General features: G+C 38.6%; 1 protein-coding gene across 1 annotated transcript in view; it reads left to right on the forward strand.

Moving 5' to 3' along the window:
• Positions 1 to 24,976, forward strand: part of CDH6 (cadherin 6) — a 128,220-nt gene extending 103,244 nt beyond the window's left edge. The window contains 9 exon segments of the mRNA XM_003359736.5: positions 560 to 727; positions 3,678 to 3,692; positions 3,695 to 3,864; positions 6,237 to 6,490; positions 12,064 to 12,200; positions 14,723 to 14,844; positions 16,415 to 16,532; positions 16,665 to 16,916; positions 22,172 to 24,976. Of these exon segments, the coding sequence (XP_003359784.3) occupies positions 560 to 727; positions 3,678 to 3,692; positions 3,695 to 3,864; positions 6,237 to 6,490; positions 12,064 to 12,200; positions 14,723 to 14,844; positions 16,415 to 16,532; positions 16,665 to 16,916; positions 22,172 to 22,662 (1,727 nt within the window). The 3' untranslated portion in view covers positions 22,663 to 24,976.

Raw genomic sequence — 25,417 nt, forward strand, 5'->3', positions numbered from 1 at the left:
AGGTCACAGATGTGGCTTGGATCCAGTGTTGCCATGGCTGTGGGGTAGGCCTGCAGCTGCAGCTAGTGTTCAACCTCTAGCCCTGGAAATTCTGTGTGCTATAGGTGTGGCCATAAAAAGGAAAAAAGAAAAAAAAAAAGAGTCAGTTCAAGCCTATGACTTTCGTAACAATTTTCTCGTAATACACCTTAGTGTCTTTTATCAAGCAGCTATAGTAGTATACCATTGTGCTCCACACCAAGTTATACTTTGTTGTATCATCTTATAACACTTAATATTTATCATACTACTAACAGTCTGCACTATTGCAGGGTGTGACTCATACTTACTTTCATTCTCCTTGCTTCATAAGTGTGTATTTTAATGTATCTACCTCCCCTATGTGGTTTTAATTTCCTTCAGTACAAAGACTACCTATAATCAGTCATCTTTATGGTCAACCATGACGTGTGCATAGTGTTATGCATATTGCGGGTGACAGTCTATGTTTGCATAAATAAATGATTCTATAAAGTATTTTTATTACATCCCTTTCCACTTCTGAAATTTACATCCATAGGTATCATCAAGACAGCCTTGCTCAACATGGATCGAGAAAACAGGGAGCAGTACCAAGTGGTGATTCAAGCCAAGGATATGGGCGGCCAGATGGGGGGATTATCTGGGACCACCACAGTGAACATCACGCTGACAGACGTCAATGACAACCCTCCCCGGTTCCCCCAGAGTAGGCACACCTGATTGACTGTGTTTACTTTTGTAAAACTATAACTTTAAGAATGATATTTATTTTCTGCTGTTGTTATTAATTGGCAAAGTTATTTAGCTTAGTAAGAACTGGCACTTTTGTTAAAAATAAGTTGAAAACACTTGTGCTCGGTAGATCTGGTGATTAGCTTATTGGTGATTAGCTGAGTGATGGTCCAATGTGGCTGCTATTGTTAAGCAACAGCATTGTTTTATTTTTCCTTTTTTTAAAAAAGACTACCACACACATAAATATGCTTGGGCAGAACATATGTATACAAGCATGCTGCTATTTGTTAGGAAAAATGTGATTTTGTATTTTCCGAATTTAATCAGGCATGTAATCTCTTTTAAGTCCTCAGAGGCTTTGTAAGGGGAGGGTTTATCATTTTACTGTTTCTAAAAATATAACCATGGAAATAACTCTACACTCCATCCATTTGTAGTCATAAATAGTTTTCTACATTATGGTTAATCGAGATACCAAAAGTTGTCTCTACAATCTTTAATACTCATGATTAGTTAAGAAGGAAGACAAAGGAGAAACCACCTTTACAAATGCCCACTCTGTCTCAAGCAGGCCACTGGACCCTTTCACGTAGAGACATCAAGTGGGTACAGGTTTTAGTGGAATTTTTCTTCTAGGATCAAAATTCCTTTTTGACCATGATCCCTTAAGAAAAAAAACGACTTGAATCCTGTCTTGCAGGAGAAAAGAGCTACCATCATTAAAGAGAAAACCCACTTATTCAAGCATGGCCTTTTTTAAAGGTCTTCTTTTATAATGGAGATACACATGGATTAACATAGTTTTATTTTCTCTACTTTTTTCAAGTATTTCGTCACAGTTAGCTAAATGCAAAAACAGAATAGCTAACTAATTTCTGGTTTAAGAGGTAGAAGAAAGGCTTTATGAACCCCAAAATATCCCCCACAAAGGATATTTTGGGGGATGAAAATATCAGAATCACCAACACTTTTCACCAAAATCTCCTGTTCCATTTAAGGATGCCTTGGGAAAGGATAAGAAAAGGATTTACGAGCGTTCCCTCTGGGCTCAGTGGGTTAAGAACCTGATATAGTATCCATGAAGATGTGGGCTCCATCCCTGGCCTCACTCAGTGGGGTGCTGCAAGCTGCTGTCTAAGTCGTAGATGTGGGTCAGATCTGGCAATGTTTTGGCTGTGGTAGGCCAGCAGCTGCAGTTCCGATTCGACCCTTAGCCTAGAAACTTCCATATGCTGCAGGTTTAGCTGTAAAAAGAAAAAAGAAAGAAAAGGATTTACATGTATCACAGGAACTTTCCCCTCTCTGTCCTCTCCTAGGAGAGACTGTAATCACTCCGACAAGGGAAGGGAGGAGAGGATATGGACAGGGGTTGGAGGCACCCAAAATGGAAGCGGGATACACTAGAGAAAAATTTGACCTGTTTATCATTTTCCCAAGGATGAGTCCATCCTTTAATGGACTAAAGATGACTGAAGGACTGTATTTTAGTAGTGTCAGTCTAAATTTTTTTTCAAAACAATTTGTGTGCGTGGTTGGCAAAATGTAATGGATGAGAGAGAATAAGTTTTGTTTTTACTGTTTTATTTATTTATTTATTATTTATTTATTTATTTATTTGGTCCTAAGCACCTGCTGGCCTGGCAGACCTAAATGGAAACTCACATGTAATCTCCTTAAACAAATTTTCCAATGAGGATATAAGAAGAGTGTACGTCTATGAAATATGCTTTTGTTTTGCTTTTTTTTTAGGCCTGTGCCCACGGCATATGGAGGTTCCTAGGCTAGGCGTTGAATCGGAACTACAGCTGCCACGCCTATGCCACAGCCACAGCAACACCAGATTCGAATGCATCTTCGACCTACACCACAGCTCACAGCAATACTGGATCCTTAACCCACTGAGCAAGGCCAGGGATCGAACTCACAACCTCACAGTTCCTAGACAGAGTCATTCATTTCTGCTGCGCCACAATGGGAACTCAAAATGTGCTTTTAAAATTAGCAAAATAAATACAAGAACAGGAGAAATATATGCATAGAAAAAACTGTGATACAATTTCAAAGGAAAAAAAATGGTCAAAATTAGAAAAATTTAAGAGCTTTGTTTCTCAGTGTATTTATCTACATCCATAACTGCAGCTAGACCAGTTCTATGTACAAGTGAAAGAATCTCTACTTGGATACATTCTCCTAATTCCTGTAATATGTTTTAATCTTCAATTATTATCAGCAATGACAGAATTAATTTATTTATTTATCTATCTATTTATCTTTTTAGGGCCACACCCTTGGCATATGGAGATTCCCAGGCTAGGGGTCCAATCATGGAGCTACAGCTGCCAGCCTATGCCGCAGCCACAGCAACACCAGCTGCATCTGCGACCTCACCACAGTTCATGGCAACATGGGGTCGTTAACTCCCCGATGGAGGCCATGGATCAAACCTGAGTCCTCATGGATACTTGTCAGCTTCGTTACCACTGAGCCACAATGGGAACTCCAGAAGAAAAAACTCTTTTAAAGAATACCTAGTAATCATCTTAAAGTCACAATTTCGGTTGGACTCTTTTCTGTTCTTTATGCTAGAATACGTTAATAGGGGGCTTCAAACCTTCTGCACCCTCCTCTAACAGTTCAGACTTTCTCACAATCACACCATAAACTTGGAAGCCTAGTTACAGGACAAGAAAAGTGTTTTCTATTTGCCAAGCGACAGGTCATGAAATAGAAGAAATATTCTTAACAGTCATGCAAATGAAAACGTAAGGAGACTAGGGCACCATTAATTATTTTAAAGAAAGCACAAATCTGGCTGCATCTGTGGTAATGTCTGAACGAACTGCTAGAAAATGGGTTTTGCTTTTATGATGATGGAGTGTAATTAGTCTGTGTTTGACTTATATCTGTCTGGTGATTAATAGGTACCTACCAGTTTAAAACCCCGAATCCTCTCCACCGGGTACACCAATTGGCAGGATCAAAGCCAGCGATGCTGACATGGGAGAAAATGCTGAAATTGAGTACAGCATTACAGAGGGAGAGGGGCTGGACATGTTTGATGTCATCACCGATCAGGAAACCCAGGAAGGGATTATAACTGTCAAAAAGGTAATGCATTTTTTAAATACCATACAAATCAAGGCATTTACTTTGCTCTGGTCCTCAAGCAACTGGGGGCAATTACATCTCACAGGAACATTCCTCTCAAGCCCTGATTTATTAATTTTTTTTAAAGACCTAGCCTAATTATATTGAGAGCTCTCTGGTTGGCTTTCAGGGGTCCTCAATAATCTTATGCATTCATTAATTCCATGCTTTCAATAAATTTTTATTAAGAACTTCCTAAGTAAATAAATAACATAAACTAATGATACACATTAAAGTGCATGAACTAAATGCTGTAAATGAACAATAAATTAGAAAAACAGAGCCAGACACTGTTCCAGATGCTGGAGGTGCAATAGTACATTCAAAATGATGGTCTCTGCTCTGGTAGAACTGCTCTCAGAGACAAGAAAGCAAAGAAAGAGAGAAACATGTATAATTACAAATTCAGTTACATACTTTGAAGGAAAAGAGTAATACAAGCAGTGATAAAGATAGTTTGAATTAGAGAGAGAGATAGAAAGATCACAAAAATAAAGTACCAAAATTTCCTGCAAGCTCTAGGTACTTTTCGGAACACAACAAAGTTTTTATACTTTGAATTCCTATTTTCCCCCTATGTACTCATTCACTATTAACCCCCAAAATTGCCTGGCCCCATGGATCATTATACTAAAATATAGCAAAAATCAAAAGCCGTGGAGTTCCCATGATGGCTCAGCTGAAATGAACCCAACTGTTATCCATGAAGTTTCGGGTGTGATCCTTGGCCTTGTTCAGTGGGTTAAGGAGGCAGTGTTGCCATAAGCTGTGGTGTAGGTTGCAGCTCAGATCTGGTGTTGCTGGGGTTGTGGTGTAGGCAGGCAGCTGTAGCTCCGACTTAACCCCTAGCCTGGGAACTTGCATATACCATACCTGCAGCCCTTAAAAAAAAAAACCACCACTAACCTGTGTGTTTCAAAGCTAAAAATAATATTAATTTTGGTTACTTTTTTGAATTATTTCACTTTTATCATGTATGGTATAATATTTTCTCTCTCTTTTAGCATATTGTTATATTTGCTGGTAAATATAAGCATAGGTGGATGTAAATAAGAAAAATTTTCCTCGTAAGCTTTGGATTACATGTCTTAATATCTGGAAACACAATAAAACATGTTTAAGTGACATTCAGATCAATGTTTTATACTATAATATAATTAGAAAGCCCATTAGTGTGCATTAACCTTTTTAATTTTCTTGGTGCCTTATCAGATTCAAACTGAAATTTTGCCTAGCTGACTAAATCACATTCACTAACATCTTGATTAATTGTGTTTCTAGTGAGCCTTGTCATATTATCATCTAAAACTAAAAGTCAGCAATAAGCATTTGGGTTCACTATGTCTCCAGAAGCAGAAATACTTCTCCTCAAGACCTCTGACAACAATGATCATTACCTTCTTTGGCAAGTAGTTAGCTGGATGCCCTTATCAAGATATTACTTAGATATTTTATCGCCTCATGCAAAAAAAAAAAAAAAAAAAAAAAAAAAAAACCTGCCCTATTTTATTTTACCCCATTTTAATATATTTTGTCTGAATGAGGAGGAGGGAATTATGCTGCCAAGTTGTGGTTCTCCATCCTGGCTGCACAGTGGGGCGGTGTTTAAAAGTATCCATTGCCACCTCCACCCTGGATATTTTGGTTGAATATGGACAAATTTGAAACACTCATTTAGGTGTTCAGTTAAAGGTAGATGTGACAACATCTGACTCAATACGATTCACAGCATATTTGTCAACCTGCCCCTGATGTGGCTCCCTCTAGTCAAGTATGAAGACTTCCTCTTATTTTTGCTTTCTTAGGGCCACCCTCGTAGCATATGGAGGTTCCCAGGCTAGGGGTCTAATCAGAGCCATAGCTGCCTGCCTACACCACAGCCACAGCCATGCCAGATCCGAGCTGTGTCTGCGACCTACACCACAGCTCATGGCAACACCGGATTCTTAACCCACTGAGCAAGGCCAGGGATTGAGCCCGCAACCTCATGGTTGGTTCCTGGTTGGATTCGTTTCCACTGTGCCACAATGGGAACTCCCATGTGAGAATTTCTTTAAAGGGGTCCTGTAACAGACTCCTGCTTCTAGATTCCCTTCTCCTGCCCATCATAACTGCATTCCAAGTGCATGATGTCAACTCACACTTTCATCAGGATTGTGGGGCATCTGAACTCCCATGTCTTTGCCCAATATCATGCTGTGTATCCATATCTCAGAGCAATATGATCACATTCATTTATCAGTGATTTGCACTAAAAATCGTTCATGTCTTGGCTTTCTGTGACTTGGCTGCTTTAAATATGTCACTTCTTCCTCCCCTCCTTCCCCTACAAGATCTTAGACTTTGAAAAGAAGAAAGTGTACACCCTCAAAGTGGAAGCCTCCAATCCTCACGTTGAACCCCGCTTTCTCTACCTGGGTCCATTCAAAGATTCAGCCACAGTTAGAATTATGGTGGAAGATGTAGACGAGCCCCCTGTCTTCAGCAAACTGGCCTACATCCTACAAATAAGAGAAGATGCTCAGATAAACACAACGATAGGTTCGGTCACAGCCCAAGATCCAGATGCTGCCAGGAATCCTGTCAAGTAAGTACACATCTGTGACCTGTCTCTTCCATAAGGTTGCTGGTTTATAGTCATATATTCACTTGTAAGTTGAAAAAGATGAATCCTTTTTTCCAATTAGTTGTATCTTCTTGAAAAACTAAAGTACCTTCACTCCCTTTATTCTCCTTGCTCAACATAGAATATTATTTTAGCAACTATATCAACCTAAAAAACTCAAAATTGGGGGGGGGGACATAAAATGTGCTAGAAATTCACTGCTTACATAGAAATGGCACAAAGTAATGCAGCTGAATGACCCGCGTCTTTTTTTTTTTTTTAAGTTCTTAGACTTGTCAAAGATTAGAATGGAGAAAACATTGTGATTTTTAACAAACAAGGCACTGGACTTGAATGTCTATTATTCAAGTATGGAAGAACCTACTATGTAACAGGCAGAATTATGCTCCATTTGGATGCATAATTTTTTTCTTTTGCAGACATGGATAAAAACAACTGTCTCATGAGATACATCTGCAAAATCCTGGGGAAATTAATAGAGCTGAATCCAAATATATACTGTGTATGCAAGCTCTATTTTCCCTGTACTTTCCATAGTTGTAATCATGTTGTAAGAAAGCTTTGCTGCTCTTAGAGACCATCGATGCATAGATATGCTAGAATCTTACCATGAAAGCACTGTAGTCAACAGCTTCAAGCCTTTACCACTAGCTTAGTTGACTCACTGAGAAAATTGCTAAACCAGAATGTTTTTTGTTTAACATACTCCCCATAAAGAAAGTAAGCCGAATGAGAAGCTCTGCCATGTGCCAGACATGTTCTAGGCACCCGGGAGAGGACAGAGAACAGTATCAAGTCCTGACATCATGGTGTTTACCTTCTAACTGGGGGAGACAGAAATAAGCAAAGGACAAATACCTGATATGCCAGGTGAAACCAAAGTATAAGCGGTAAAATAAGACAGAGTATTGGAGTTCCCATCGTGGCGCAGTGGAAACGAATCCAACTAGGAACCATGAGGTTGCAGGTTCAATCCCTGGCCTCACTCACTGAGTTAGGATCTGGCGTTGCTGTGAGGTGAGCTGTGGTATAAGTCGCACAGATGTGGCTCAGATCTGGTGTGGCTGTGGCGTAGGCCGGCAGCTGTAGCTCTGAATAGACCCCTAGCCTGGGAACCTCCATGTGCCATGGGTGCAGCCCTGAAAAGACAAAAGACTGAATTAATAAATAAGACATAGTATGGAAACAAAGTACATCTGGGGTGCTATTTCAGACAGTGCAGTCAGGTAGAAAATCATTTGCGTAAGGTTTGGATGAAGTGAAGGGATGAACTATACAGCTCTCTGGGGGAAGAATGTGCAAGAAGAGGGAAAAGCAAGGGTAAGATCTGGTGTCAGAGTTTACTTGGGCTGCAGGAGTAGAGGCAGGTGGGACAGACAGGGCTATTACATAGGTGGTGAGGGAGACAGGTCCTGCTGGGGCTTGTAGGTCCTGGTAACCTCAGGATTTTATTCTGATTGAGGCAAAAAGCCCCTGGAGAGCTTTGAGTGGAAGAGTTAACTAACCCAAAACTACTTTTTTAAGTGGTCACACTGACTGCTGCATGTTATTGCAGATGAAAGAGTTTGAGGCTCTAAGACAGTCTTTTTCTAGCTCTTTAGCCATCGAGGCCTTTGTTTAAAGGAAACCTCATGGCAGGTCCCACATCCAAAACACAAAAATGCCTGGCTTATCTTCAGGGAATAATTTTAAGCCTTTGGGAAAACAGACTCTGTTGTTTTATCATCCTATTGGAATATCTGTAGGCTTCTTCTTGAATTGGATGAGGGGCAACTCCAAAGAGCCACATGAGAGCTCTGTGGGTCAAGTGTTCTTCCATAGACATTTAACATTGTTTTTGTTTGTTTGTTTGTTTTGTGGTTGACAGAGTGAACCCAACCCACAGCAGTAACCCAAGCCACTGTGCTGACAGTACTGGGTCCTTAGCCCACTGTGCCTAACACTGTTAATATGGAAAATGAACGATGGCCTTTGTACATATAACACAAATAATCTTAAGTACTTTCACAACATTCTCTCACTCAGAGTTTCTTCTACTGTATAAGAAAAAAATCTTAGCAAGTCAATATCGAGCCTAATTTTAAAGGGTTTAACACTGAAGTTTATAAATATGAGCCTTGGTTACCTCTTTGATCAGTCAACATGTTTTTAATTGAAAGAGATAATGTCTTCTGGGAATTTAGGCTGCATTTTTATGTCTATTTTACTTGTTTTACCAAATACCACTTTTAACCATGGCATTTATTTTAAGTAGTTAGCTTGTCAGACTAGGTTGGCTGTCAGATAATTTTGAAGTTTTTTCTGCCAGCCTTCACTTGTACACATGGATTTCATATAAGATATAGATTTAAGGATAAAAATACACATAGATATATTGGTAAATAAGTGCATATTCCAGTGGCTTCTGGATAAAACTGATTCTTATATTAGGAAAGTACAACCATGCCTAGTTTTTGGTTATTCAAGGCACAAATATTGAATAGCTGGGGCTAGACACCATGTTAGGTGCACAACTAATACTAGAGAATTCTTCCCCCAAATATTGATTTGCCATTATGCAATCACAAGTCTTTAATTCTTTAACCACATAAAATAATTTTCCCAATAACTTTATATCACAAGTATCCTTTGATTTCCATGGAAGTCTTATAAAATGTTACTCTGATACTTATTTTGAAAAATTTACATGCAAACACTCTTCCTTTCCTGACCCATAAATCTCCCTTCATGATACATTAGAAGACAAATTATTGAATTGCAGAAAACAAGAAAGTTCTAGAGGGAAAAACAAGAGCTACCCAGCAGAATGATCTGCTATAATTCTGATCGATTGATTACCATTTTCCTTATCAATTACTATTACAATTAATGTGACTGGACAGTGAATTTTTAGATATAAATTGGAATCACTCTGGAAAGAAGAACAAAAAAAATGCAACTTTGTGTGCCTCAAATGAGGCATCTTTGCTAAACAATGTACACATTTTAGGTTTTCTGTTAATTTTTAAATCTTTCAATTAAGAAAAGAAAATAATATACAATTTTCATATTTCCAAAATAGTTACATTCTCTTTAAAATTGAAAGCTGCCTTTAACTAAAAATTCCTCACCTCTTACCCTTTATGTCAAAGTTTCGTGAAAAAATATGACTACTTGTAAAACTTAAAACTATAGTAGGAAGAAGAAACGAAAGAAGATTGCTACCATGTATAATTGTAACAGCTTATAAAGGCAATAAGCAGCATGTCTTAGGCTTGACATTTTTCATGAGAGAAAAGATATATTTCTGGAAAATTATTAAATTCCTTATAAAGTCTATGAATACGGGAGATTTCCTCTTTGGTAATTATGTCCTATAAATATTTATCAGTCTCAATTTAAAAATGAAGAAAGATTATCAAGAAAGTTCAATGCTATTGGCTAAATTATTATTTATGTATTTATTTATTTTTGCTTTTTAGGTCCACACCTGTGGCATATGTAAGTTCCCAGGCTAGGGATCAAATCAGAGCTGCAGCTGCCAGCCTACAACACAGCCATAGCAACATAGAATCCGAGCCATGTCTGCAATCTACACCACAGCTCATGGCAACACTGGAACCTTAACCCACTGGGCAAGGCCAGGGATCAAACCCAAGTCCCCATGGATACTAGTCAGGTTCATTACTGCTGAACCACAACAGAAACTCCTGGCTAAATTCTTATAAATGTGGATTCATGACATAAATGGCAAAACAGTAGCTATTTCATCTGTTTCAACCTTTTTGATAATAAAACACTAGATTTATATAAACTTAAACTAATATTCTAATCCAGCTTGACATATATGTATCCATTGTGAACTTCATTAATTCTCTTTAAAATCAGGTTTAAATAGCCTATAATAATGGAATATCTTTTATTTAGACACATGTTGGATGACAAAATAGATTTTATTAAGATAACATATATTGTTTATTATTATTTAAGAGTAGTACTTTGAAACAAAATAATTAATTGAAATAAAATCTTGGAACATGGTACACTATTGCAAGTTAGTAATAAGAGTTTAAAGCATTCATGACTCCACCTGCGTATGACTAGTTAGGACATTTACTTAAAATGTATTTCTACTGAGCTGACCCTTTAAAATCCCCTATCATGGTATACATGTTATGCTGAAATGGGCAAGTGTTTGTTCCTTATGGCCCTAGCATATCAACTCTCTTTTGAGTTTTCTCTTTAATGCTTCCCTCTCTAAAACAGAGTGTATATATTTTCCCCTTACATATAGCTATTCCAAAAACTAGTAATGAATTATAAAAAATAGCAATTATCAAAAATATACTGGTCTTCCATCAGTTTCAGTGTTAAACATTTTATCCTTCTTGGGTTCTAAAACACCTCTTTGTGTTCCTTGAATTCTCCAAAGTCTCTTTTTTAAATATTTATCAAATTCCCACTCTGCTCTGGACACTGTTCTAGTCCCTATGTGTCTCCGTTCTCCTCACTCATCCTTCAAGTGACTCTGTTCTTAGCAAGCATTTTTCTCCCTCCTCTTCCTAGATGGTTGAAGAGGAATCTAGGTTGTCAGTCCAAATGTTCATCTTGAGCTTCCTGGATTTTCCTTAGGCACCTCAGCCTCCACATATCAAAACTGGAATTTTATGATCGTCTTCAAATCCTGTTTTTCACGTTTGTGACAGCACCATCCAATGATTCTCCTAAATTCAGCCAGTGTTCTTGTTAAACATGGGTTTAACATGGGTGACACTCCGCCCCTTAAAATCCATTGGTAGATCCACACTGAGTTAGAATAAACTCCCACTCCTCCCCATGGCCAGCCCATCCTTCTACAGTCCAGAATGTGGCTCTCTCCCCAAGCTCATCTCTCTCTCCCTCTCCTGCCTCACTAACCTCAGCCACATAACCATCTTTTGCTTTTTCAATATAATCAGTTTTAAGATAAAATGAATAGGGAGTCTCATTGTGGCTCAGCGGGTTAAGGACTTGATGTTGTCTCCCTGAGGATGTGGGTTTGACATCTGGCCTCGATCAGTGGGTTAAGGATCTAGGGTTTCTGTGGCTGTGGCACAGGCCTAAGCTGCAGCTCTGATTCGATGCCTGGCTCGGGAACTTCCACATGCCACCGATGTGGCTGTAAAAAGAAAAGAAAAAATAAGATGAATTATAAAAAAATAACCAATAACCCTACTTAAACACAACACAGACACACACACCACACACACTAAAGTTCTAAAGGTCATATATCAATCACTATATAAACTTGATCCAAATTACATTTTAAAAAAGAAACTTTATAAAGTGATGATACTCAAAATCATGCAACCTGTCTAGTGGGTTTACTATTAAAACCTCAATGGTAAAGAAATAATTTTTCAGAATATGTTGCTTAATGTTAAGTTACAGATATTCAAGTGTGTGCTCCAAGTAGGAAAAAAAAGTCATGAAACAGATATTCTGGGAATAGTCTTAGGATGTGAGAGTAGCAAATACAAAGAAAACCTTTCCAAATTCTGCTCTGCATTTTTCAGGTATTCTGTCGATCGACACACAGATATGGACAGAATATTCAACATCGATTCTGGAAATGGTTCGATTTTTACATCGAAACTTCTTGACCGAGAAACATTGCTGTGGCACAACATTACAGTGATAGCAACAGAGATCAGTAAGTCCAGCCTTTCATGACTGCTGTCCCCTATTGATGGAGAGAGCGTTATCTCAGCAAGGGCTGGGACAGGCAGCTGAAACTGGTCACCTCATCACCATGTACTGATAATCCTGCTTGATACATAGTGAGGAAAGAGCCCTATAACGATTTGCACTAATGTTTCTTCTAGACACGTGTTTGTTCATTCGTAAACACAGAAGGACTGTGGAGGGTCTGCCATTTGAGAACTAAAATGGGAATGCCTCTCTCAACCTAGATTGAATTGCTACATGTTGGATTTGATTCCAAAAAGCTTACAAATCAGAACATTACAGAAGCAGCTGAAAGAAATGGGCTCACCATTAGACGTTGTGTGTGGTGGGGGGGGGGAGGTAGGGATTGAGTATATTCTAAAATGTAGGCACTGTTTAGAAATCTTTTGGATATTTATCCTCTAGCTTTCTGTAAGATGTCTATTTCAAAATCCTTGCAGAATTAAGAGAGATAAATTTTAACTTTTCCATGGTACACCAAAGTGAACAACGTTAACCACCATCCATACGATGTTGAGAATGAATTTCATGGCAGTCCCCAAGAAATTTAAGGCAAAGAAAAATTGTGCCAAAGGAATACGTCAAATAAAATGATTACACCCAGTAAAAATTGTGTAATGTAAACACAATGTGTAGACCTAAGGAGATGAAAGGAAAAGAATCTTTAAAATAGCTTTTAAATGTTTAAAAATAGACCTGTAAATTATAGCTCATTTTTTAGTTTTTGGTTTTGATTTTAAAAGTTTGAACATTTTTAGCTTAGTTGGGAATCTGGTGTGAAATATTCCATATTGAATGGCATATTACAGTAATATTCTTTATCAACATAACTCATGAGATTTGAAGTGAATGAAAGGTAATGGGTTGAATAATAAATAACCAGTGTGGACAAGATGAAGCATTGCTTTTTGATAGTGATAAGAACTCCTCATTATAAATTTGTTAGGTAAGAATTTGATCTTCAGAATTTATGTTGAGGGACCAATGTGGACACCAATGACAGAGCATACTCAAAGCTCTAAAATTACAAAATTATTTCCCACTGAAAAGGATCATTTTTTATAACACCATGAAATTTTATTATTTACTGAAGCAGTCTTTCCTATGTATTTTAAGCTTTGTACATAAAAATTTCTGTTCTTAAGATTTAATGTTTCTATGACATATTTGAAAGTACTAGTGATAAAGACCTTTTAAAACTTCATCTTCAGGAGCTCTAACTTTGGAAGAATAATGTGAAAATTTTAGATGCACAGGAGCCTAAGAACCTTATTCTCTAAATTTCTTAACTACCTTTGAGGCAGAGAGCCAAGAGCTTTATAAAACCTGCTCTCTCCCACTGCAGATCATTACACTTGCTGCTGCCTCTACCTCAAGAGCCGGAAATATTCACATGGCTTAATCCTTCTCTTTCTTCATGTCTCTGTGCAAATGGCATCTCATCAGAGAAACCATCCCTGGTCATTCCACCCAAAGTAGCACCTCCATCTCTCTCCAGTTCCTTTTTCCTGTTTAATTTTTTCCTTAGCATTTGCCATCTGGCACATTAGGTGTTTATGTGTTTATACTTTGTCCACTCCCATTTGAACAAAGCTTCAGGAAGCAGGATCTTTGTTATGTTCCCCATGTCTCCCAGCACCCCAAATACTGGCTGGCACGAATTAGATGTTAGATGCTCACTCAGTATCTATGAAGTGAGCTAAAAATAGACAGGAATGAAGCGAATGAAGAGAGCTGGGGTGAGGGACTCCAGCTCCTGATTCTAAGGACAAGAGTCTGTCTTCCATACTACTCATGGATGTTGTCAGAGACGACAGTGAAAATACTGCATTTATCTCAGGTCCTCAAACACTGACTCTGCTCTATCATTAGCCTAAGATGAACAGCCTAGGCTTTGGAATCAGACCCAAGTTTGAATCCAGGCTCCACTCTTATCTCTGTGAACATGGACAAATTGCCTAACTTCTTTGTGCCTCAGTTTCCTCATCTATAAAATGGGGGCAATAATTATATCTATCTCAGAAGTTTGTAAGGATTAAATAAGGTAATATAACAAAGTGCTTAACACGATGTCTAGTTCTAAAACTAAAAACTAAGACCATTAACAATTATTATTGCCCCATCCTTTTTCCTTCTATGTTTTTCCCATCTGCCTACTTCCTTGGCTTCCTTTAAAACCTGCCTCTAAACTGTCTTCCCTGAATAGCTTTTCTTTATTTCGTAGTACTCTGGGGTTTATTATACAGTTGCACTGTATCAATAGAAGTAGCTTTTTCTCCTAGGTATCCATCAGGGGTACCCAACTCCAGAAGTACCAAACGATCTAATTCTACTTTTTTGTGTGACTAGGATACATAGTGCTCTGTGGTACTCACAGAAGCCTTGGGGAATCCATGTATGAGTGAGAAGGGAGTGAGTGACCATCATCTAAAGCAGACTGGCCATCACCATATAAATGCCCATTCCTTTCTTTTTGGCATTTTGCAGATAATCCAAAGCAAAGCAGCCGCGTACCTCTATATATTAAAGTTCTAGATGTTAATGACAACCCCCCAGAATTTGCTGAATTCTATGAAACCTTTGTCTGTGAAAAAGCAAAAGCAGATCAGGTGAGTTTCATAAGTAAATTAACTCAGATTAACTTGGATCTTCTAATAATTCAGATGATACACAGAGCTGAAGGCTAGTTTTGAATTATCTATGACATAAATGCTAACAAAAATAATACAATAAATAAGAGCCAGAATGAATGCTTAACTTGCACACGGGAACAGTTTTTAAGTAAAGCAAGTTCATCAGTCTCGAAGACTAATGCTGATCCCAAATCAGTCTCAAGCTTTCATTAAAACAGATTAGTCACAGCTTTATTGGAAAATCTTTATTGGTGAGCAGATACTTTTAATTATCATATATACTGGAAAATAAAAGCTAGAACATATTTTATAATTGCCTGTAATTCAGTTTCACTTATTTACAATGCCCATCTGTACAAGTAATACAAATTCATGAATATTTTACTGTTTCATACATTTATCCCCACCTGAAATAAGTCTTTTCTGCCAGTGATATAAGAATTATGTTACATTTTGTCAAAATGGAAGTGTACCGTTAAAATACATGTTAAAATGAGAAGCTGAAGCTGTGTGTTTCACATACAAACTAGCTTTTTTGCAAGTTGATGGTTTATGTCAAGATTGCATTTCTAGGCAGGCTGTCCAAAGAGTGCTTCCATTTACTTAAGTTGCAATGTTGTCATAGATCATTGTGATATTTTATAGCTTGGTATCACTCTAGGACCATGTTTCTCAACCTGGGTGATTTTTCCCCCAGGGGACAGTTGGCAATGTCTGGAGACATTTTTTTTTTTTTTTTCCTCATTTATTTTTATTTATAATGATTTTTTATTTTTTCCATTATAGCTGGTTTACAGTGTTCTGTCAATTTTCTACTATACAGCAAGGTGACCCAGTTACACACACATGTATACATTATTTTTTCTCACATTATCATGCTCCATCATAAGTGGCCAGACATAGTTCCCAGTGCTACACAGCAGGATCTCATTGCTTATCCATTCCAAAGGCAACAGTTTGCATCTATTAACCCCAAATTTCCAATCCATCCCACTCCTTCCCTTCTCCCCCTTGGCAACCACAAGTCTCTTCTGCATGTCTGTGATTTTCTTTTCTGTGGAAAGGTTCATTTGTGCCATATATTAGATTACAGATATAAGTGATATCATATAGTATTTGTCTTTCTCTTTCTGACTGACTTCACTTAGTATGAGAGTCTCTGGCTCCACCCATGTTGCTGCAAATGGCATCATTTTGTTCTTTTTAATGGCTAAGTAATATTCCATTGTGTATATATACATCTTCTTAACCCTGGAGACATTTCTGATTGTCACAAGGAAGAGGGTGCTATTGGTTTCAGGCAAGGAGGGCAGGCTTGCTGCTAAAAATCCTACAGTGCACAGGATAGCCCCACAAGAAAGTACTATCCCCAGCTCTATTTCTAATCCATCAATTCTTTGCATTGAGTGGATTCATTGTAAACTTTTTAGAGGTTATCATTTTAAATTAAAATTAGAAATCATTTTGTCAAGCAATTTACTGCAAAACTGTAAGAAACACTTCTGAGTTAGCAAACATTATGGCAGCTTTATGGTTTTGATTTTAGTTGATTCAGACCCTACGAGCCGTTGACAAGGATGACCCTTACAGCGGGCACCAGTTCTCATTCTCTTTGGCCCCCGAAGCAGCCAGTGGCTCAAACTTTACCATTCAAGACAACAAAGGTAAATGAGCCCCAGGGGCCTTGTCTGTCTCTATATTTATATCTGTATCCATACCTGCCTACTCCCATCACAGTTGATCCAACACATAACATGGTTTCCACTTCCATTCATCACTTTGCTTTCCGGTTCCAGACAACACCGCGGGAATCTTAACTCGGAAAAATGGCTATAATAGACATGAGATGAGCATCTATCTCCTGCCTGTGGTCATATCAGACAACGACTACCCAGTTCAAAGCAGCACTGGGACAGTGACTGTCCGGGTCTGTGCATGTGACCACCAAGGGAACATGCAGTCCTGCCATGCGGAGGCCCTCGTCCACCCCACGGGACTGAGCACGGGGGCTCTGATTGCCATCCTTCTGTGCATCGTGACCCTACTAGGTAAACTGCTTCTCCCTGCATCCTATCTCCCCATGCTGAGGGGCACACACTGTTACTGTGGCTCTCTAGATTTATCCGCCTCCCCCATTAAGGCATACAGTCCGATCTAGGTGAGTAGAGTTATGTGCTGGCAATCTATGTTTTTCACCCATGAACTAGTTTTTCCTTGAAAATGGCTTTGTGAAACTTGCCCATGTCTTTCCACATCTTTCCCTACCCACCAAAAAAATCTCTTGTCTATCTGACTGGGAATGGGTCTCGGGGATTTGAGGGCAATATAAATATGCCCTTTTCATTTCATTGGGTGTTTAATATTTAACCGGGCAAATGTTAAATTTTCAAAGAGTGAACATTGCTGGGCATGGAGTATATGATAAAGGCCCTTTCTACGAAGGTAAAGTTTAAAGATCAATGGGAAAGTAGAGAGAGAAATGTGATGACTTTTTCTTTCTAAAACAGAAAAATAAATAGCAGTTAAATTTTCTTTAAGTCCAAACTATTACATTTAGAATGGATAAACCATAAAGTCCTACTGTATAGCACAGGGAATTATATCCAATCTCCTGGGCTAGAACGTGACCGAAAATAATATTTTAAAAAAGAACACATGTATATGTATGACTGAGTCACTTTGCTGTACAGCAGAAATTAGCACAACGTTGTAAATGAACTACAATAAAAAAAAAACCCCCCAATCCAAAAATAAAAATAAAAATAAATTTTCTTTAACTCAGCAAACTTATTTGGATCATCCACCCACTTAAATAATTACCTTCTTAACATAGTTCTCTGGCTGCCACAACACAATATCTATTATTTCTCAGACTCTCAATAATAAATAACTTATGTGACTACGGAAATAAATTTGGGACCCAGAAGAAATGAATGTAATAAAAGTGAAAATCAAAGTCTAAGAGTGATTCAGACCAAATTTTTACCCCCAGCCCACTAATTAAGCACACAAGTTGAGCTCAAAATGTTCAAAAGTCCCTTGACCTCTGCGAACTAAGAGGTCAAATGTTGGCTAATGCAGCCCTTTGAAAAATAAAAGTTAAGATTGGTAAAACTTACCTACACCATAGGGGAAATAAATAAGAAGTCAGAGTTAACCTGGTTTCCAAAGAGAGAGAGAAACTTTTAAAAAATGACAATCTAGTGACTTTGAGAAAAGGGAAAAAAAGACCCACATTTTCCCCAGAACAGTGCACCTAGGGATCCCTGCTTGAGAATTTCACGTTCCAGATCAACTTTGCTAATTATAACAGAGCCTTAAAACTCAGCTACAGAACTGTGATTCTCTTTGTCGACTAAGACTTGGAGGAAGTATTTTAAGATATGAGAATAAATAAAAACTGACAGTATGCAAAGACAAAGCAGTGTTCTAATGGTGTGAGTCTGTAAAAATTGTTTTCCCAGAGAAAGATATGAATATTCTTTGTGATTAAAAAGAAGAGGTTATTTTTAGAAGGGCTGGGCTGGCAGGGGGCCCGCGGGTAGAATTCCAGGGCCTCCTGGTCTATGGAGGAAGAGCTGGCCCTCACCTCATAGAGGGGATACTTCCCTTCCCTCATCATCTACCCACTTTCTCCGCCCCCTTATTTTCTTCTAACCCGTCTCTATGTCCTCTCTTTTCATTTCCTTCCTGCAATGAATACACTGTCTTTTTACTCCCAATTTGCCTCAGTGCTTCCCACATCTTGTCTAGTCTCTTCGGAATTCTATACCTAATTAAAAAGGAGAAAAATGTCATCTAACCTTTACTAGGCTCACATCATTGGCTAGACACTGGGCAAGATGCTTTATGAATGTTTTGCTCACTTAATCCTCAGAGCCATCTGGTCTATATGTATCTGCATTGTACATATGAAAACTGAGGCTCCAGGATGTGAAGCCAGGTCACATAGCTCACAGGTGGTAGAACTTTGCCCCCTGACCTCTGGTGCTTCCACATTGTCCGCTACTTTCTTCATGAGCTTACAGAACGCAGTGCAACTTCCAGACTGAAAGAGAGCTTGAACTGAAAACAAGATGACTGAAGAAAGTGCAGCAAACCTGAGTGTCTGTAAGAGAAGGAAAGCCACATTGATACAGGAGGAAATCTGCTGTCAATAAAGTGCATCATGTGGCATCTGTTGTTTTTGTCAATAAAGCAATAGTAAAAACAACTGCTATATCTCATGCTTCTTGGTACCTTAGAGCTGGCATAACTTTCACACTGGGCACTGTGTTATTGCTTCTCTTTTACAGAGAAGGAAACAGAAAGGTCAGGTCGTTTAAGTGAACCTACATTGGCTGATCTTTAATGCCCTGCTACCTTCTAGTTTTAGGATGAGACTTGAGCACAAATTGGTCCAAATGCCTCAGCCCCAAAAATCTCACTGCTGTCCTCTGGCCACAAGAGGGTAGAGAAACAGGAAGGGCTCAGTTACTGGGAAGAATGCATATTATTGCCTCAGAATTTTTTTTTTTTTTATGTGCTTAGAAACTCACATTCTTGGTTTATAAAAGTTAGCTTTGAAAAAGTTCTCCTTTTTAAGCAGTTATGCTCCCAAGAAATTCTGTTCAGGTGTGCACTGGGCCAGTAAGAAAAGATACAGGCAGTTGTAGCAGTAGGAGAATCAGGCGGTACACAAATGCCTTTGAATTACCGAATGTGCCCTCTCTCTTCTACTCAGTTGCACTTTCAGGTAGGTGTAGGTCTGAAAGACTAGATATAGGCAACCTAAGCTGAGGAAGAATTAGGAAGTGATAAATGCCTGCTATCTTGTCTTAAATGGTGCAATGAATTTAGGTCTTTGGGGAGTTCCCGTCATGGTGCAGCGGAAACCAATCCGACTAGGAACCATGAGGTTGCAGGTTCAATCCCTGGCCTCGCTCAGTGGGTTAAGGATCTGGCATTGCTGTGGCTGTGGTGTAGGCTGGCCGCTGTAGCTCCAATTTGACCCCTAGCCTGGAAACCTCAATATGCCATGGGTGCGGCCCTAAAAAGACAAAAGACAAAAAAAAAAAAAAGAATTTAGTTCGAGAGAGAGCTCGATTCTATTCTCTAATGCCAAAGGCTGTCTTACAACCCTCCATTTTGCAAATTCATGTCACAATGGAGACCTGCTTAGAAGGTGGAGTAAGAGCATCCTTCCACCCAAAGCCCTGCAATTTTCCACCTGGACCCCAGGGTAAAGTGAAGGTGTACAGAGCATCCACAGCCCCACCTGACATGGCCCTTCCTCCTCCTCTCCTCTCTCCCGCTTCCTCTAGTCTAGCACCTCAAACACTTGAGGCACACCCCCTCTCCATGGCCTTTCTTCTAGCTTTGTCCTCTTGCGTTTTCTGCCCTAGATGGCTGTTTTTCTCCAGGTAGCTCCTTGGATGACTCCTCATCTCTTTGCTCAAGTGTCACTTCCTCAATGATGCATTCCCCCAAAGACAAACATAGACAGGCCCTCAAACATACACAGAAGCCCTTCACATCTTCCTAACTCTGCCCTAGTCTTTCATGTTTACATTGCACTTACCACCTTTTAATAATTTCCTCATTTATTACACATTTTTTTCTGTCTTCATGCACCACCACCACCACCATCATCACCCTATCTACCTTATTATTCAGACAGGGCTCTTGATGAATTGTTTTTCATTGATAGTGCCTAGACCTATACCTGGCACAGAGTTGGCACTAAATAAATATTTATTGAATGAACAAATAAATACTGTGAATGAAAGGGACAAATGACACCTCAAGATACTCTCTGGCAACAAAGGAGTATGTGACTTATACAACCACATGCTTGAAAACGGCAAAACTATATATCCTTTAGAAGTACTCTATAACACAAACATGCTTCAAAGCACAGTAATTAAGAGTGCAGCCTTTTTAGTTTGACTGACCTAGATTTCAATTGTTTGTACACATGACACTTCTAAACTTCAATTTCCTCTTATGTAAAAGGGAGTTATAATGATGGCACCTACTTTGTAGGGCTATTATGATAATTAAATCTGATTCGGTATGCAAATCACCTACCACTGTGCTTGGCACATAGAACCATCTCAATATATAACTGGTTATTAATACTATCAACATGTGAAATGTTAAATAGGTGTGCACAGATCCATTACTAGAGAGAGAGAGAGACACATATCCACCAAAAGCTGTTATTCTGTAACTTTTAACATGATAATTCAATTTTCATGGTTCGTCAAAACTGGACCATATAGATGGTTATAGATGAGAGAGTAAAGAGATGTTACTGGTTCTTCCATACTAATCTCCTCTGGATAAGCCCAGGATAACAATGCATTTTCTGCCCTAGATGGCTGTTTTTCTCTCTCAGCTCTCACTATGTTTTTACTTTCCCACCCATATGTCCATTCGTAAATGTGTCTCTTTACAGGGAGCCAGCTGTGTTCTAAGTAGCCAGCTGTGAAAAAACATCAGGAGCTATTTAAACACAGTTCTTGTTTTGCCTCTAATCTGAATTAGGAAAAATCCAACAACAACGAACATTCCGGTCAGCGAATTTACAGAATATAAACCTCTGAGAGGTTTTTCTGTTTTTATTTTTTAAGTTACCACTTCACTGTGTTTATATCGTTCAGCCTAAACAGAAATAATCTGGCAAGCTGGCTGAACTTGAAGCCCAAAATGGCTTTCTGAATTGTATTTGGGTCTCTTCAGGTAGTACCTGCAATAATATTTCCTATATGTAAGAAAAGTATGCAAATATTCATATCTCTACTTTGAGTTTTAAACTAACTTCACACTTTTTTCGGGGGGGAAAAAAGGAGGCATCATGCAAAAGTTATTTTAGAGCTGGAGTTATGCAAACCCTTCAACACATCCCCGAAGGTGCCAGCCTTGTGCTTATAAGTAGTTTCAGAGCATTTCAGGTGTTCAGCATAATTTTCACTCTTATTGCAGTACTCTCAACTGTGGCTGAGCTCTTTTATATTATTTTTTTTCCTCACCTGGAAACTAGTTTGCCATTTCAAAGCAAAAAGGAACTTTTGACAAAATATGAAGGTGTTTTACACTCTACTTAAATCATAACTTTCTCTCAAACGGTTACTCCATTTGGGGTGGGGGTGGGTGGGTCCTGGGTTTGATTATGCAAGTGCCACCTTAAAGAAACAAAAGTTGAATCTGTAGTTTCTTCGAGAATTTTTGAAAACTTCACTTTGGAGCAGTATTTCTTCCTGACGTTAATTGGGCGGCAAATTAATTTTCCCTTCCCTTTCGGTTTTGTTTCTGCTTCCAGTGACAGTGGTGTTGTTTGCAGCTCTGAGGCGGCAGCGGAAAAAAGAACCTTTGATCATTTCCAAAGAGGACATCAGAGACAACATTGTCAGTTACAACGACGAAGGTGGCGGAGAAGAGGACACGCAGGCCTTTGATATTGGCACCCTGAGGAATCCTGAAGCCATAGAGGACAGCAAATTACGCAGGGACATCGTGCCCGAAGCCCTTTTTCTACCCCGACGGACTCCAGCGGCGCGTGACAACACCGACGTCCGAGATTTCATTAACCAAAGGTTAAAGGAAAATGACACAGACCCCACCGCCCCGCCCTACGACTCCTTGGCCACCTACGCCTACGAGGGCACCGGCTCGGTGGCCGAGTCCCTGAGCTCGCTGGAGTCGGCGACCACGGATGGAGATCAAGACTACGATTACCTGAGTGACTGGGGGCCTCGGTTCAAAAAGCTTGCAGATATGTACGGAGGGGTGGACAGTGACAAGGACTCCTAATATGTTGCCTTTTTCATTTTCCAGTACAACACTGAAACATGTGAAGTGGCTATTTCTTTCTATTTATCCACTGCTCCGTGAAGGGTTCTCTGTTCTAGCCGTTCCAACAGTCAATGGCTGCAGTCCGTGTGGATCCAGTGTTAGAGACGTTTTTCTAGTACAGTTTTACGAGCTTCCGAGAGGCAAATGTTTATTTTTTAGTGCATCTGGTTAACCATGTCAGCTCAACAGGCGCCGTGCTGGGGGAGAGGATGGGGAGTCATCTTCTCCTGTGCTCTCTTAGGGCAAGTTTGGAATCTGCTTAATTCCACGGACCTGGTCTCTTAGGGCATCGCATTGACTCATGTTCCCGCTGACTGCTCTGTACATTTCACTTGCTAACGGGATGAGGGATTGTGCTTTAATTATAAAAATATAGTTTTAGTAAAAGAAATAAGGGAGGAACCACTGTTCCTGGTACATCAGCTCACAAGGAGATGATGAACTGTGGATGGGTGTGTTTTTCTATCACAAAGAATTTAAAATGATATTTGCCAGTCTTTGCCCTTCACATCTTTTTCTGGCACCAATGACTATTCAAAACATCAGATCTACCAACGTTTTGAGATTCTCCTTCCTTTTTAGGAAATGATGCCAATTAAGTGGTAACATTCAAAAATAACAACCAAAAAAAAAACAAAAACAAAAACACACACTTAATAAGACCTCATTCCTTGCCACTGACTTATAATTTGTTATATAGTAGACATGCGAAAGTTTGCCCTTGCACCATATAAAGGGAACGGGAAAATAGCTAATAATGTTAACAAAGAAAATATTTAGCATATTTTAAACTTTGGGCCACCAAATGTATCATGGATCACTTGAAATTATTTCAGCCAGCAGTAGGCTAATTACAAATGTCTAACTGTTTAAAACATTCTTAAAGGAACTTTTCTGAGACAAAGTTTAACTCCTTGTCTATAGTCGTCAGTATTACTTGAATATACTTGAAAGTAGCAGTGTGAAGTACAATAATTCATATTCTTCAGATACTTCTTACACAATTAAGTTGCATTAGTAAAGTAGGTTAAATAAAACTCAAATCCCTCTCTCAAAGAGTTTAATGGGGAGGTAAGAGCCAGTCACACTTAAACTTGACACCCTGTCTTTCACATCCGGAAACATCCGTATATTTATATAATGTGATAGATGTAGATGAACATTGAAATCTACATTTCAATGATGATTTTCAATGGTGAAAAACTACATATCAAAGTTTGGAAGACGCTTTGCAGAGGGAAAACTTGGATTCCCTTCAACAGGGGTGTTTAAGACTTAATTAAAATGATAGTTGACTTTCAAAAGCATTAATATTTTTCATTGTTTTTAACTTCATTTCCATGGCAACCCTGCCATCCTTGTCTTTGAACTAATGATAAAGTAATGGTCTCAAACTACAACAGAAAAGTAATGTACAATCCATCCAATCCATTATTTCTCTAATTATGCAATTAGCATCATAGTTATTATCCAGAGGACTCAACTGAACTGAACTAATCCTTTTGGCAGGTTCAAATCATTTATTTCATATGATGATTTTTATCATTAGAATCTTCCATTTTGCAGTCATCAGAAATTTCCAAAGTACTGTAATAAAAACATCCTCATTTTAAAAACTTAAAAAAAAAAAGGCTCTGTATGTATATAATATGTATGCTGACTTCAATTATTAGTCTTAGGGATTTATTTTCAATTAATGTTAATTTTCTACAGATAATCATTTCCATTTGGGGATAATGTCATATTAGCACATATTTTCTATTTGGAAACACATTGTTGTTAAGTTATAAATAGGTGTGGTCACCCAGAAAGTAAAGACAGCACCTTTAAAATAAGAGAAATATCATCTTTTGGGGTTATCCAATTAGAGTGAAAAATTTTTACAACCATATTATTCCTTAGGTTTCCTGAATGGTTGGACTTCCCTGTATACTAACAGGTATTACATGCTTGGGCCCTTTTTTGCTTACAAGGTTTTCTTTTGCTAGTTCTTCACATACACACACACACACAGAGAGAAATGCAAACAAAATATTATAAGAGATGTCCACTCTAATGAACTGATATATACCATAGTCACAGGTAAGTGTTGGAAAAAAGATAGCTCAGTAAAGTTAATTAGTAAGAACTAGTTATTTATAGCAATAGAACAGCACCTTAATCACACGACTTACTGTAAAATTAAAGCTCTCTCTATCCTTATGTTTCATGCCATGTAATAAATTGTATCAAAAAAGATAGTCCTGTAAAAAGAAAAGAATCATCAAAAGTCTTCCTTTTGAACTTCTGGCATTAATTGGAACGTCTAAGGGTCGACGCTAGCAACTTCAATGTTTAAGAGTAAGGTTTACTCTCTCCTAATAAGTGAAAGTAAGAAATTCTGTAGTGGAATATCTGAGATGTAATTGGCAAGGTATCTTATCCTACCCTAACGATGGGACAGTCATACCAAGAACAGGTTCATACAACTAAATATTGAAATAACCATTTAATCTCTTGTCACAAAACCTGATGACGAGGTGAATCTCCAAGAAACTGGATAATATGAGACTAGAGCTAAAGATTTTGCACTAGGGCCCTATAAGTATCAAAGCTGAATAATCTTTTCCTAAAATGAAGGCTGTCTGACATCATGGAAACAGTAAGAGCCATGGTTCCATCATTCTGTGCTGGTCTCACTTCCTTCTCACCAAGACATCAGGTCAAGAACCTG

This window comes from Sus scrofa, chromosome 16 (genome assembly GCF_000003025.6).
Source record: "Sus scrofa isolate TJ Tabasco breed Duroc chromosome 16, Sscrofa11.1, whole genome shotgun sequence".
Classification (NCBI taxonomy): domain Eukaryota; kingdom Metazoa; phylum Chordata; class Mammalia; order Artiodactyla; family Suidae; genus Sus; species Sus scrofa.